The following is a 14,953-nucleotide window of genomic DNA, read 5'->3' on the forward strand; positions in this document are numbered from 1 at the left end:
AATGATTGGATGTAAAGTGAACTGAACTAGAAGTATGAGAAGAAGGAAGTTAGAGATAAGTTTACAGTTTTTGAGTTAGGAGTAACTGGAAGGCTTTATTATTCATTAAAAAAGTAAAAAAAGAAACCTGGTTCAAGAGTCAAGTGAAAAGTTTAGTCCTTGACAGTAGGTTTTGTTTTGTTTTTTAATGTTTTTTGGTTACACTGGGTCTTCATTGCTGTGCTCAGGGCCACTCTTTTTTGCAACGTGTGGGCTTCTTGGTGCCGTTCCGTGCCTTCTCTCGTTGTGGAGCCCAGGGTCTAGAAGCATGGGCTTCAGGAGTTGCGGCACCTGGGCTCTAGAGCTCAGGCTAAGAATTGTAGTGCACAGACTTAGTTGCTCCGCAGCATGTGAAATCTTACTGGGCCAGGGATTGAACCCGTTTCCCTTGCCTTCGCAGGCAGATTCTTATCCTTTGCATCAGCAGGGAAGTCCTTGACAATAGGTTTTGAAATAATCACTCACATGTCTTGAGTAGGCGATTGGAAGTAGAGATCTGGCCCTCAGGAATGAATTGATAATAGAGCTATAATTTGGAATTCCTTCTCATAGGGGAGATAGTCGCAATCATGAAAGGCATTCAAGTTAGTCAGGAAGTGAGAAAAAATTTATGTAGCAGATCCATCATACAGAAAATCTACATTTTAGAGTATAAGAGAGGGAAGAGGATCTGTAAAGATTAAGTAGGAAGTACGCAAAGAGAACTAAGTGCCATATCATTGATGAAGAAGAGGCTGTGTAATAGTAAATGCAGCATAAGGCAAGAAGATGAAGTTGAGAAAAAGTCAAGATGGCAAAAAGTAGATGAGAAAACTGAGTCCCAAAGAAGCTACATGACTAATGCAAAATAACAGATGTTTTTGGAACAACCAGATTCTGAACCTAGATCTCTTGTGTATGTTTTTATACCGTGTCATATATAACAAATGCATAAAACTAAGTTAGTCTCATTCAGATAAATTATGACATTACAGATATAAGAATAATCCCCATTATTCTTATAAATTTGGTAGTAATTTTAATAATAATTGAACTTTTGACGAGCAGTGATAAGACAAGCAGCAGTTCTTCCTTCTAGGTTACCGGATGTGCATCTGTCACTTACCTTGTCGACCGGTGAAACCAAACATTATTGGAGAACAGGTAATCACATGTTAGATTTGTTGTTTTTAGATTTAGCTATCTCTAAAGGAAGTACTTGCTTTTAGACTACTTGCTTTTAGACTTTTACTTGTTTTAAGACTAAAATGTGTATATTCAGCAATGAGATTTACTTTAAGATTTTGTTTTCAAGGGCTTTCAGATTACCATAGTAGGAAAAATAAGAAATGTATGAAAATTGTTGCTGTATTGAACTTTTCATTTTATAGTTTTTAATTTCAGTCAGATCACCTGCTATCATATGTTCGAAAGGAAAATTAACCCACATACTAATTTTGAAATGGAGAATTTAAGTAGAAAGCACTTTTCTTTCCAAATAAATTTTGGTCATAGAATAATAACTTTTAATTTCTGTGGTTTAGCAAGGGTCTTAATACGTGTTGATTCATACTCATCCTCCCTATGCTCTTCCTCTTAATTTGTCAAAGGACAGAATGAAGACACTACTGAAACCTCAGTAACTTTAAAAATTACATGTGTTTGTATTAGGATACATTTAACCTTTGGGGAATACAAATTATAAAATATTTTATAGTGACACTATCCTGAATGCATATTAGCTTAATAAATCATTATTAGTAAATTTTCCTTTTAGGCCACACAAAAAAAGTAAAGTATTGGGGGAGAAAAACATTCTTAAGTATACTTTGTCAGGATAATGCTTGGCCCATTAACCCTATCTAAGATATTTTGAGTATGATAATCACAATGCCATAAATTGTGGAATGTTCTTGACTGTTCTGTCCTTGCCCTGTGATCGCGAGTAAAGAGTAAGAAGGCATCATAAGCAGGGAAGAGCTATTGGAAGTCTTCTTGTTCTTAACTAAATAAGAAACTAAAAAGTGAGAACTTTTTGCTTGAAAAAATAGACTTTTTATTATGTCTTTAACACTTAGGAGTGTGCTAGCACTAGCTCCAGAGAAGGCAATGGCACCCCACTCCAGTACTCTTGCCTGGAGAATCCCATGGACGGAGGAGCCTGGTAGGCTGCAGTCCATGGGGTCGCTAAGAGTCGGACACGACTGAGCGACTTCACTTTCACTTTTCACTTTCATGCATTGGAGAAGGAAATGGCAACCCACTCCAGTGTTCTTGCCTGGAGAATCCCAGGGACGGAGGAGCCTATGGGGTCCCACAGAGTCGGACACGACTGAAGCGACTTAGCAGCAGCAGCAACAGCAGCAGCAGCACTAGCTCAGATTTCCAGAAATCTGGAGAGCCGGTTGTTAAATGTGGCCATCATCAAAAATTTAAAAATGTGAACTTAAAAGTAAATAAATTATATTAAAAACAAAAGTAATGAATACTCAACAACTCACTACTTCCCAGTTATTTTATATCTGTGCTCGTGTGTCATTTATATGTATGTACTGTGTCTGCATGGTGGCAGTGTTCTCTGCTGTGATACTGCACATCTCTTCCCTAATTCACATTCAGTGATGTCACATGGGTAGCTTGAAATGTCACATGTGGAGCTTGACATTGGCTATGGTAGAGTGTTTAGATCACAGACCTGCAGACACTACAAATGAGGGCCGTATTTTCCCGGAGAGCCAGTTATATGTCTGCCAACACACTGCTGCTATATCGTACCATTTATAAGTGTTGCTTATAGAAGATAAGAGTAGTTATTTGTTGATTAGAATGAATGGGAAAAAACTAACAAACTTGTGACCTATTGTAACATTAAAAAGCAGATGTAAATATAGGTAAGGAAATAAAGATCCTTTCAGAGTCACATGGCAAAATGAATACTATCTTCTAACATACTTAAATTCACAACCTTAAATAAACTTTTATTTCATTGTCTTAGTAAGTTTTTTATGTATTTAAATTAAATACTCTGTTTGATAGATATCCAGTAAAATGGGCGCCCATTATCATTGTATCATTTGTTCAGCAACAATCACCAGAAGGACAGATATGCTAGGACATGTCAGGCGCCATGTGAACAAAGGAGAGACTAAATCCAGGTATATTGCTGGTGAGTTGAGCAATCTCATTAACATGTTAATAAGTAGATCCTTAAACAGTGGTCTAATTATTATTTTTAGACATCAGACAGATAGAATACTGTGACTTAACCAAATCATTTAGTTAACTGCTAATCCATCCAGTGTTTTTTTTTTTTTTCTGTGAGACTCCCAACAGTATAAACTGGTCTCAATTTAACAGATGTATTTAATACATGAGTAGAAAAAAGCAGCTGATGCCCAGTAAATGTAGATATCCTAATGAAAGATAATAGGATTTTATTACTGATGGCTCCTGTACCAGTAACTATCTTAGACTTGTTGTTGAAAAACACTGGAAAAAGGAGGCAGAGTGATATATAAAGATTATTTATAGTCCTGAGTGAGATCAAGTTATTAGTAGCTTATTAATAGTGAGGTTGTTCCTTCTCAAGAATTAAGCCCTTCTGCCCTAAGGCATCCATTATATGTAATGAATACATCTAGAATGGTACTCTGGACCTTTCTTTTAAGTATTGAAAAAAGTAGTGAAATAATTATTTGAAGGGCTTAATTTTCTCACAGAACCTGGTTTGAGAAAGGCTTATCTTGTGAGATATGTGACTTGACACTTAGGTGAGTACAGAAAGATATATAACATAACAGTAGGAAAGATTACTTTTATGTGGCATTGTAGAAAGAGAAATATGGTTCTCAGTTAACATTCTGATTGTAATTTGATCAAGAAATCCAAACATAAATAATCTCAGTTATTCCCCTCCACATATTATTCTTTCTCCTTTCTTAAATAATTAAAATATATTCACACAAATATATCAATATTTCATTTGAGTTTATAGGAGAATGATTCTAATGTATATTAAAAGTAGAATAATTGTTTTATACATTAGCTTACAGCTGTTGGAATATAATTTGTGATTTAAAATCACAAAAATATTCTGAAGTCAAGCATGTTCAGGAAATAGAGTGACTCTTAGTCATCCATGCTAGCTAATGGAATGTTACCACACAGGTTAATTTTCTAACATTTAAACCATAATAAAATATGTGTTTAGCAACCAGCCTCTATAAACACAATATAGTGTTTGATGAGTAAAGGTTATTTTAGGATTTGGCACAGTCTTAGGGTAACTGTCCTTAATTAGGTGTACAGATACATTGATGTGCTAGACAGTTAAGATTTTAAGCTGATAAACTTTAATTCACCAAATACTTAATGGAATGCTGCTCTTTTCCATAGACAGGGCTATGTAGATCAATTTTGGGTGATTTTTTTTTTTGACATCTACTCAACTGATTTCATTAACGTGAAACTATTATAAAGGAAGGTTATTTTTTATGTTGTTCTTGATATTTATAATTATTTTCTATTTCACTGGAAATCTTTTTTTTTTTAATTTTAGCTTCTGCTGCTAAACCACCTAAAGAAATTTTGAAAGAGGCAGACACAGATGTACAAGTTTGTCCTAACTATACTGTACCTCAGAAAACAGATTCTTATTTTAATCCCAAAATGAAACTGAATCGGTAAGATAAATTTAAAAAAGAGTTATGGAATGCTTCAGATGCTTCAATTCGTTACAAATGTACCTTCTCTTAATCTTCTTGTTCTAATATATTGAAATTGAAAAGTAGGTATGGAATGAAAATCATTTATTTTGCATTTTCTCAGAACGATTGTTTTATTTTTCTGCCAAACCAATTTTTTTCTCGGAGTAAAGTAGGTCTAACTTTATATAAAATTAAAGGAACAGACTGATGGGCCTGTGCCAAGTTTTATTTATAAAATCATTGTTCATAGTAAATACTTGTTAATAGAACACAATTTGACTAATAGTTTAATTTCACAGGTTTTTAGTTCTTCTACTATTAAGTAAGGAATATGTTATTAGGTCTCTTTTCAAAGTAGTTTGCACAGTAAATAGGAACACTTTCTCACTGTTCTTAAAATCCACAATGATGAAACCATGGTACAGTAAAATTATTTCAGATTATTTTCCTTCTTCTAGGCAGCTGATATTCTGTACACTGGCTGCTCTGGCTAAGGAGCGAAAACCTTTGGAATGTCTAGATGCCTTTGGAGCAACTGGTAAGTGATGAAGCTTTTTTTGGAACCTCACTTTATCAAATCTGTACAGTATCTTTTCTTTCCCTTTATTTTTTCCTTGTTGTTGTTTAGCCACTTTGAGAACTAAGGGTTTGTTTATATCATGTGAACCTTAAGAGATTTTTTTCCCCAGTTTTATTGAGAAAGAATTGGCATACATTACTGTATGGGTGTACAAGTTTAATTAAGATGTAGAGCATGATGGTTTGATTTACATATACAATAGGTTCAGCTAACATCCATCATCTCTTATAGATAAGTAAGAAGAAAAAAAAGTTTCTCCTTGTGATGAGAACTCTTAGAATTTATCCTCTTAACTTTCCTCTATACAACTATTACCTATATTTAATCATCATGTTGTACGTTTCATCCCTAGTACTTATTTATCTTATAATTGGAAGTTTGTGCATGCTTGCTGAACTTCCTGTACAGTATCTTTTCTTAGGAAATGTATATGGATATCACATCAAGCAAAGTATTTTTATATTGAAAAAATGCAAGGCAAATTTTTTATTGTGGAAAATTTTCAAATATATACAAAACTAGAGTGTATAATAAGTGAATTCCTTTATATCCATCACTCAGTCTTCTATCTGTATTCCTGTGCACTTTCCTTTATAACTCATTGCCCTGTACTCTGTCTCCTTTATTTTGAAGCAAATAACAGATATGTCATTTCATCTGTAAATATTTCCATGGGATCTGTAAAGCATAGTGAAGTGAAAGTTGCTCAGTTATGTTCAACTCTTTGCGACCCCATGGACTGAGTCCATGGAATTCTCCAGGCCAGAATAATGGAGTGGGTAGCCTTACCCTTCTCCATGGGATCTTCCCAACCCAGGGGTAGAACCCAGGTCTCCTGCATTGTGGGCAGATTCTTTACCAGCTGAGCCATAAGGGAAGCCCAAGAATACTGGAGTGGGTAACCTATCCCTTCTCCAGTGGATCTTCCCAACCCAGGAATCAAACTGGGGTCTCCTGCATTGTAGGTGGATTGTTTACCAACTGAGCTATGAGGCAAGCCTGTAAAAGATAAGGACTTTTCAAAATTAAAACCGATATACCATATCACACCTAAAAAATTAAGAATAATTCTTTAATGTCATCAAATGTTTAGATAGACCTAATTATTTCAAATTTTTAAAAAATTTAAGTCAAAATCCAAAAACTATATATTTCAGTTGTTTGATAGGTCTCAAGTCCCTTTTTAATCTGTATTTCTTTTCATCATTTTGTGTGTATGTGTGATAATTTGTTGATATAAGAGGTCATTTGTCCTGTAGAGTTTCCCACAGCCTAGATTTTTGCTGATTGTATCATCATGGTTCATATAAGATATTCCTCTATTTCTGTATATTGGTAGTTGGATGTTCAGGTTTGGTCATATTCAGACAGGATTTTTTTTTTTTTGCAAGAATACTTGTTTGCAGCAGTCAGTAAGCACTTGGTGTTTGGTTGATTTTGTGTGTGTGTGTGTGTGTGTGTGTGTGTGTCTGTGTTGCAGTAAACATTGCCTACGTATTAGGCAATGAGATATTATGGTGAAATTTTAAAGACTGAGAACATTTTTCCCAAAAGGACATAACAGTATAGAAAAGATTGGAAAATGTAGAAAATTTCTGAAAAGCCACTTGTACCCTATCCTATAAAAGTTATAGGAGTGTATTCTTGGGAAGTTTGTACCAATAGAATGAAAGCACGACCTAGTTCGGCGTAAGTTCCTCACCTCAGAGAGAAGTAGTGGCTGGAAGCATGGACTGTGGAGTCAGACTGACTGCATTCAAACCCCAGCTTTATAACATGCCAGCGGTCTAACCCCAGGGAATTATGCTTTAATTTGCTTTATCTATCCAAAAGAAGGTACCTACCTTAAAATAATGTAAAGATTAAGGAAATTAATACATGTAAAGAAATTAGAACAGTATCTGGTATATAGCAAATGCTATAAAAGTATTCAGTATCATCATTATTATATTATTACTACTACTACTATCATCATCATTAGTAATGTCTCAGTGTAGAAATGGTAAAAGTGATGAAGTAATGATTCTAAGGTGATCATATCCTCTGAGCCGGTCAGATTTTAAATATGAATCATTTTTTTATTACTCCTTTTCCCACCACTATCCCCACACTCAACTATGGAACGGTTCTAAGTTTTCATTTGTATCGTGACTCATACTCTTTTTCATTCCATATCTGCCAATAGAGTGATTTTTAGCTATTATATCTGTCTTGCATGCTGTTGCTAAACAGCTTTTGCTCTCAAACACTGAATTGATCATGTTATTTTTCAGTCAAAAAAGTCATGCATCTTAATTGCCTAGAGTTCAGCTTCTCAGATTGCAATTTAATATCCTTCATAGTCTGATCACAGTCTACTTTTTCAGATTTATTTCCCACCATTTTCCCTCACACAGTCTTCCCCCACCCTTGTGTTTTACATTCAATAATGTTTATTAAATGTCTATCCCAGGTGGCTTTAGTGGTAAAGAACACACCTGCCAGTGCAAGAGACATAAGAGACGTGGGTTCAATTCCTGGGTCAGGAAGATCCCTTGGAGGAGAGATTTGAACCCACTCCAGTATTCTTGCCTGGAAAATCCCATGGACAGAGGAGCCTAGTGGGCTACAGTCCACAGAGTCTCATGGAGTCAGACATGACTGAAGTGACTTAGCATGCAGCAGCATACCTACACTGGATACTATATATGTCTCTTAACAGTGGAGTCATTTTCTTTTTTCCCCCCTCTAGTTTTGTTGAGATATAGTCAACATATATAACATTGTATATGCTTTAGGTATACAATATAATGATTAGCTATATGCATGTATTGTAAAATGATCAAAAAAGTTTAAATCCATCTCTTCACATGGTTATAGATTTTTTTTCCCCTTTCTGATGAGATCTGCTCGCTTAGTCAGTTTCAAATAAATAGTATTGTTAACTGTAATTTCCCTGCTGTACATTTTATCCCCAGAACATCTTTCTGTTATAACTGCAAGTTTGTCCCCTTTGACCACATTCACTCAATTCTCCCACGCCTCCAGTCTCCTCCTCTGGCAGCCTCAAATATGATCTCCATTTCTGTCGTTTGGGTGTTTTTTTTAGATTCCATGTTTAATTTAAATCATATGGTATTTGTCTTTCTCTGACTTATATTACTTAGTGTAGTACTTTCAAGGTCCGTCTGTGTTGTCTGAAATGGCAGGACTGCCTTCTGTTTATGGCCAAATAGTATTCTGTTGGGTATATGTATACCACATGTTCTTTATTCATTCATCCATCGATGGATACTTCAGTTGTGTCCATGTCTTGGCTCTTATAAATAATACTGCAATGAACTACTCCTCTTTTTTTTACCTGAAACATTAAAATTATTGTTTAGGAAGATCTTTTCTTTTTATGTGCCTTTGTAAACTTAAATAAAGCTCGTAGCAGTCATTTTGCTTGTTTCCCCATCTCTAAAATATAGATATTAGAACTTATTTCACAAGCTTATCTTAAGAATAGGAAAATAAATGTAAATGGCACATAGTAGGTGTTAATTTTTTACATTAATGAGTCACATGTATGCATATGGTCAGTACTTCCAGTAAATTGGGGGTTTTCTACTTCGTATTGGCTAGGCTGGTGTCACCATCTCCCATTTTGCAGTGAATGTCCCTTATGACTCAAATCCAACAGGGATAGAAAACCTGTGAGAGGGCCCTCTTGGTCTCAATTCCTCTTGATCATTTGCTTACACATACAGAGTTGTTTTTCACTCACAGTGATGCTGTGGTGCAGTATTTGAAAAGCATTCATCCACGAAAGTTTTCTTATTTTCATGTATTAGAGTAAGCTTCAGCAGGATGAATTCCAGCTTCTCAACTTCTTTTCAAGTAGAGAAACCCCACTCTTACTCATATTGTATATTGGATTTCTCTGTAAGATTTTGTTTGAAAAAAAAAGTATTCCGTTGTAAGAAGAAAGGAAAAAAATATCCTATTAAACCCCAAATAAAGAATATACATAGGTATTTTATTTGAACATGGATTATAGAACAGTTTTTTAAGAATTATTAATGGAAATCTGCAGGATACATTTTCTTGTGGTAAATCTTCTTAAGAGGCATTTCAGTGAGAAAGTAGAATAAGAATTACTTTTGAAAATACTAAGATTTTGAAACATTTATTTCTGTTACTTACAAAATTATATTCTTTATTTTTATTACAGTTTTTATTCTTTATAATTTAAAAACCCATTTTTCTTCCAATTTCTCCTAAGGGATAATGGGATTACAATGGGCAAAACATCTTGGAAATGCAGTCAAGGTTACAATTAATGATTTGAATGAAAACTCTGTGACGTTGATTCAGGAGAACTGCCATTTAAACAAATTGAAAGTGGTTGTGGACAGTAAGGAAAAGGAAGAAAGGGAAGATATTCTGGAAGAAGGAGAGGAAAACCTTGGTAATATTAAGGTGACCAAAATGGATGCCAATGTACTAATGCATTTGAGATCTTTTGATTTCATGTAAGTGAAAAATTTTTTCTGTCACTTTCTAAACTGACTTGGATTTGAAGGGAGGTGGGGTAGAGAGGGGGCCGTTAAAAATTAAGGTAGTTTGTCATTGTTTATTTAAATTAATACAATATTTTGGCATCGGCTTAAGGAATGCCATAAGAGCATTTTCTAGCATTTGAAGTAATATGCCTGGGCATGATAACTTTTCTCTAAGCAGGTTTTATTTTCACGTGTTTAAGATATCATAAGATCCTTTTATTGCTTACTTTAAAAACATAGTTAATGTTTTTAAAATAGATTTATGAAGTACTTTTGAATCCATGGAACTTTATCATTAGAAATATGGCAATGGTATGATTTTGATTACTAATATGATTTTAAATATGTCCATATTCTTTCTGATTTTAGACACCTAGATCCTTTTGGAACATCTGTGAACTATCTTGATTCAGCATTCAGAAATATAAGAAACCTTGGCATAGTGTCAGTGACTTCTACAGATATCAGTTCTTTATATGCCAAGGCACAACACGTTGCCCGGCGTCACTACGGCTGTAATATTGTCCGAACTGAATATTACAAGGAGCTAGCTGCAAGAATTGTTGTAGCTGCAGTGGCAAGGTACCAAATGGCCAACCTTTGTATGTCTGAGTATATGATAGAAAGAAATAATATTGCAAGAAGTGCTTATTTCATTCTTCAAAATATGCACAAAATACAGATTCTGTATTTTGTATATGTGATCTTGATTTTTTTGGAAATCTTATGTTGTATGTTAGAATTTTATTTAAAAGCTTGTGCCTAAAATAGTTTGCTCTCCACTTTAAAATGTTATTTAAATAAAGTAGTAAGAAAGAAAAAATGAAAGTTAACTTCAAATCATTTTGTTTCAACAAACAGAGTAGATATAGGATGGTAGCACCACAAAAAGGGAAAGCAAAAATTGATCTTAGATTTAGAAATGATCATTATTTAATGTCCATTTCATCTTATCTTCTTTATTTATATAGTTTGAAAAAAATGATGGCTTATAAATTTGATTCTGTGAAATGATCTCACCTGTAAAAACAAAAAGTTCTGTTTCTCATTAGACTTTCTAAACAATTGAAGAAAGACTTTGAGCACCCATTTTATGCATAAAGTTATGCTCGAAGAATAGTAATAATACAATGTCAATGAATATTAAGATTACAGATCATTACAGCCGGCGCTGTCACTAACGCCAGCACCAGTTTCACAGCATTTAGACTGAAATCCTTACCTCAGCAAAAATACAGATTATTAGACTTCATAGACCTTCAGGATTATTCCTAAATAACTAAAACCTCTGATGTTCACTTGGTACATGCCAAGGACCTACTGTACATACTTTATTTTTTATTTTTTTATTTTTTTATATTCGCCTCCCTAGGCGCCCCCTAAGACCAGGTTCCTAGGCTCTGGGAACAGCTACCAGTGGCCTCCTCTGTACATACTTTAAAATGTTTATAATGTAACAGCAAATTCAAAGCAGTACATACAGACTAAGTTAGTGTACAACTGAAGAGGGAAAACTGAGTACATAAATGGTGTATCAAGTAGAATTTAATACAAAAGTATATAAACGTAATACTGGCAAGGACTTTGCTTATTCATTTTTTACCAGCTGGTCAGCAGCTAGCATACTTCCCTGCATGTATTTAGTACTCAGTAAGCATATATTGTTTGGAAGAAGCTTTTATAGAAAAAAGTAGGTAAAAATTTTAGAAAGAAAGATGGTTGTGATGACAAGAAACAAAGTGACATTAGAAACCAAAGAATATTGAGAAGATATCATAAAGGAACATGTGTAATTACCAAAAGCCTGCCAAGCACCCTATAATTCCCTGTGTTTCAGTTTGTGTAAAAGTTATAGTGTATAGTATGTATCTTTTATAGCCACTTTTTTATATGTCTTTTAAAACCACTGCTACAAAGAGTTAAATTTTTCTTATTTTCCCATAACCCTTCCATAGTATATGTACTGTCCAAGTTAATATAAGGTCAATATAATGCCAAGCAAAGGAAAATGATAAGCTCTCAAAACAACTTAAAAAATTTTTTTCCAGAGCTGCAGCCCGATGTAACAAAGGCATAGAAGTACTATTTGCAGTGGCTCTGGAACATTTTGTGTTGGTTGTTGTGAGAGTTTTGAGGGGGCCAACTTCTGCAGATGAGACAGCCAAGAAGATTCAGTACCTAATCCATTGTCAGTGGTGTGAAGAGAGAATTTTTCAGAAGGATGGTAATATGGTAGAAGGTAAATGCAAGTTTCTTTTGACTGAATATTGTGTTGAATTTATGTGTAAGCCTCCAATAAATAAGCATTTATCACATCCCTAATTTATACATATTGTTGTCCTTTGATTTTAAAGATTACAGTGCTAACTTTATTTCCTATACTGGATTTCCTTTCATCAACAGACAAGACATTCGTGTGAGTTCATTAAAGTCATTTACTCATTATAATTTATGCTCTCTAGCCATGCCTCCTGTCAAAACGCCTAGAAATAACTTAGTTTCCACTGTCACTAATTTTAGGAACATTAAGTCAGATTACTTCTTTGTTTGGGATGTTTCAAATCATTAATTTTATAAAAATAATGGTCATGTTTCTGACTGAATATAGAACCCATCAGTTGTAAAACTCATCCAGTAAATATTTATTGAGCCTCTACTATATGCCAGGCCTGGGGAATAGGAAAAAGATGTGGCATGTGCCCTCATCAGGCTGTTTCTAATTTGCTTTTCTGGGACATAGAAACAGTTGCCCGTTGTTTTCTGTTAGCTTCCTAGCACTTTTGAAATGTGGATTTTTAAGAACTCTTTATATAGTAGAATTTAACCCTCGGGGTATGATACGATAGTTGTAGATATTTTTTCTCATTTTGTCACTTGTGTTTGCATCTTTTATTCTTTCATGCAGACATTCTTCATTGTTTCTGTTGTAAAGTTATTCAGACGCTTAATGTACTCTGCATTTTGTCTGTAGTTGGGAAAAGCTTTGCAATCCTAAATTATTCAGAGAAGGTTGTTTTATTGACTAGGTCACCTCTTGTCCACTTATTTGAGAATACCATATTTACCTTATACTAAAATCCCACATAGATTTGAATTTGTTTTTAGAATTTCTATTCTGTTCCAGTGGTTGGATGTTCATGCATTCATTCACTTCTACTCCTTTTAGTGTTGTTTAATATCTGTTAAGGCAGTCACTTCTCAGAGCTCTATTTTCAGAGTGTTCTGACACTGGATCCTTTTTTTGCTTAATGAAAGATAAATAAATAAACCAGTTGGTAGTTTATCTTGACCACATTGAATTAAGGAGATGTGGTTTTGACGCTTCCTCAGAACCCACCATGCTTTTCTTCTGTCCAGGTACTTCTGTTAGCGTTAATCGATAGTAGGAATGGAGGGCATGCTGTCATATTCCTTTGTTTGAGTTCTCTCTGGTGCCTTCGGATTTGTGCATGAAGCTGAGATACCTATCATTTATCAGTCAAAGTACCAATCAGCACTTTGACTGTATCATTACAGTGCCTTTTGGCTTCTATTATTTCTGATTAAAAGTTAGTTGTATTGTTGTTCCCTTGTACTTGATACTTGGTGCTTTCAAGATTCTTTTTGCAGCTTTCAGCAGTTTGGTTATAATATGTCTGAGTGAGTCTCTTTGTGTTCATCCTCCTTGGAATTCAGAGCTTCTTAGGCCCAGAGGTAATTTTTTTTTTTTTTTTTAATCAAATTTGGGGCACTATTTTGCTTCTCCAACCTAAACCTTTATCACTTCAAACTGGATACAGATATCTTCTGTAACCTGCTAATCATGGATTAAAGGAGTAATCAGCTTTTTCAAGTACAGTTTTCTAACCAGTCCCTCTAACAGTTGTCCTAGAGCTACTCTAGTAGCATTCGTCTTTGCTTTTTAGGTTCATGTAGCCCCTAGGCTATTTCTGCCTTTAATACCTACTCCCTCCAGGATGGTTTTCTTCCAGTAGTACTCTCTCTCAGCTTACAAGCTTTCAGCAAGTACTGAATGATTGGGACGTATGATGACTTCTCTTCTTATTTTCTAGCAGTATTTAGGAATTATTCACAAAAATAAATTTTTCTGTCATTTCTAAAGATTTGGAATAAGAGAAGCCAACTCTAAATGCCCAGTCCACCATCCTGATCTTGGTTTAAATGCGACAGAGTCAGAAAGGTTATAGAATCCACTTGGCTTTTTAAAATATAAATTTCATAAATATCTTTGATGAAACTTGGGAAAGTTTTGGTCCTCCTAGATAAATGGTATAGTGCCCTGTGGTTTCTTTTCTATTTTTTCCTAATTTAATTTTCTTTTATGTAAGAAATAATACACATCTTCAGTGTTTAAAAGGATATCACTAATGTGAGTTTCACCTCAATTAGAAAAAAAAAACACCTCAGTGTTTCTTTTTACCTCGTACCCGTGTTACTGATGGTGTATTCCTACCTTTAAAATTATGAACCAGTTCTTAAATGGAGATTTTTATCCTTTCATTTCTCACCATAAGTGTTTTACAATATCATTGAGTAATTAAACTCAAATACACTCTGCTCACATTTGATCCTGAATCTGTAAAAACTTAACATCTTTCCTTCTCTTTCAGGAGTCCTTCATGTCGCTTTATAATTTTGGATTGTTACTACCGTGGGTTTTTTTTGAATTGTTTTAAAAATTGAAGAATGTTTGATTTACACTGTTGTGTTAATTTCTGTTGTACAGCAAAGTGGCTCAGTTATACATGTATATACACTCTTTTTCATCTTCTTTTCCATTGTGGTTTATCCCGGGAGACTTGATATAGTTCCTTGTGCTAAGCAGTAGGACCTTGTTTTCCATCCATTCTAAATGCAGTAGTTTATGTGTCCTAACCCAGACTCCCATCCACCCCTCTCCTGCCACAGGGCTCAGTGTCCGTGAGTCTGCTTGTTTTGTAGATAGGTTCATTTGTGCCGTGTTTTAGATTCCACATATAACTGATATTTTATGGAATCTGTCACTAGAATGTTTTTTTAATCTAACATTTTAAAGGATTTTTGACTTAATGAATTACTATTAAGCAATATGAATTGTTTTCTGCATTGTTGTAATCATATAGGACTTACGGAGTATAAATGAG

General features: G+C 34.4%; 1 protein-coding gene across 3 annotated transcripts in view; it reads left to right on the forward strand.

Moving 5' to 3' along the window:
- TRMT1L (tRNA methyltransferase 1 like) overlaps nt 1-14,953 on the forward strand; it is a 34,600-nt gene that overhangs the window by 8,842 nt on the left and 10,805 nt on the right. For 2 of the 3 annotated variants that reach the window (XM_070384802.1, XM_005893102.2), the window contains 7 exons: nt 1,118-1,182; nt 3,055-3,184; nt 4,577-4,700; nt 5,183-5,262; nt 9,551-9,800; nt 10,200-10,412; nt 11,879-12,069. In XM_070384802.1, the coding sequence (XP_070240903.1) occupies nt 1,118-1,182; nt 3,055-3,184; nt 4,577-4,700; nt 5,183-5,262; nt 9,551-9,800; nt 10,200-10,412; nt 11,879-12,069 (1,053 nt within the window). The remainder of the gene's footprint in view (nt 1-1,117; nt 1,183-3,054; nt 3,185-4,576; nt 4,701-5,182; nt 5,263-9,550; nt 9,801-10,199; nt 10,413-11,878; nt 12,070-14,953) is intronic. The other variant, XM_070384803.1, reaches the window with a different exon arrangement.

Source organism: Bos mutus, chromosome 16, assembly GCF_027580195.1.
Source record: "Bos mutus isolate GX-2022 chromosome 16, NWIPB_WYAK_1.1, whole genome shotgun sequence".
Classification (NCBI taxonomy): domain Eukaryota; kingdom Metazoa; phylum Chordata; class Mammalia; order Artiodactyla; family Bovidae; genus Bos; species Bos mutus.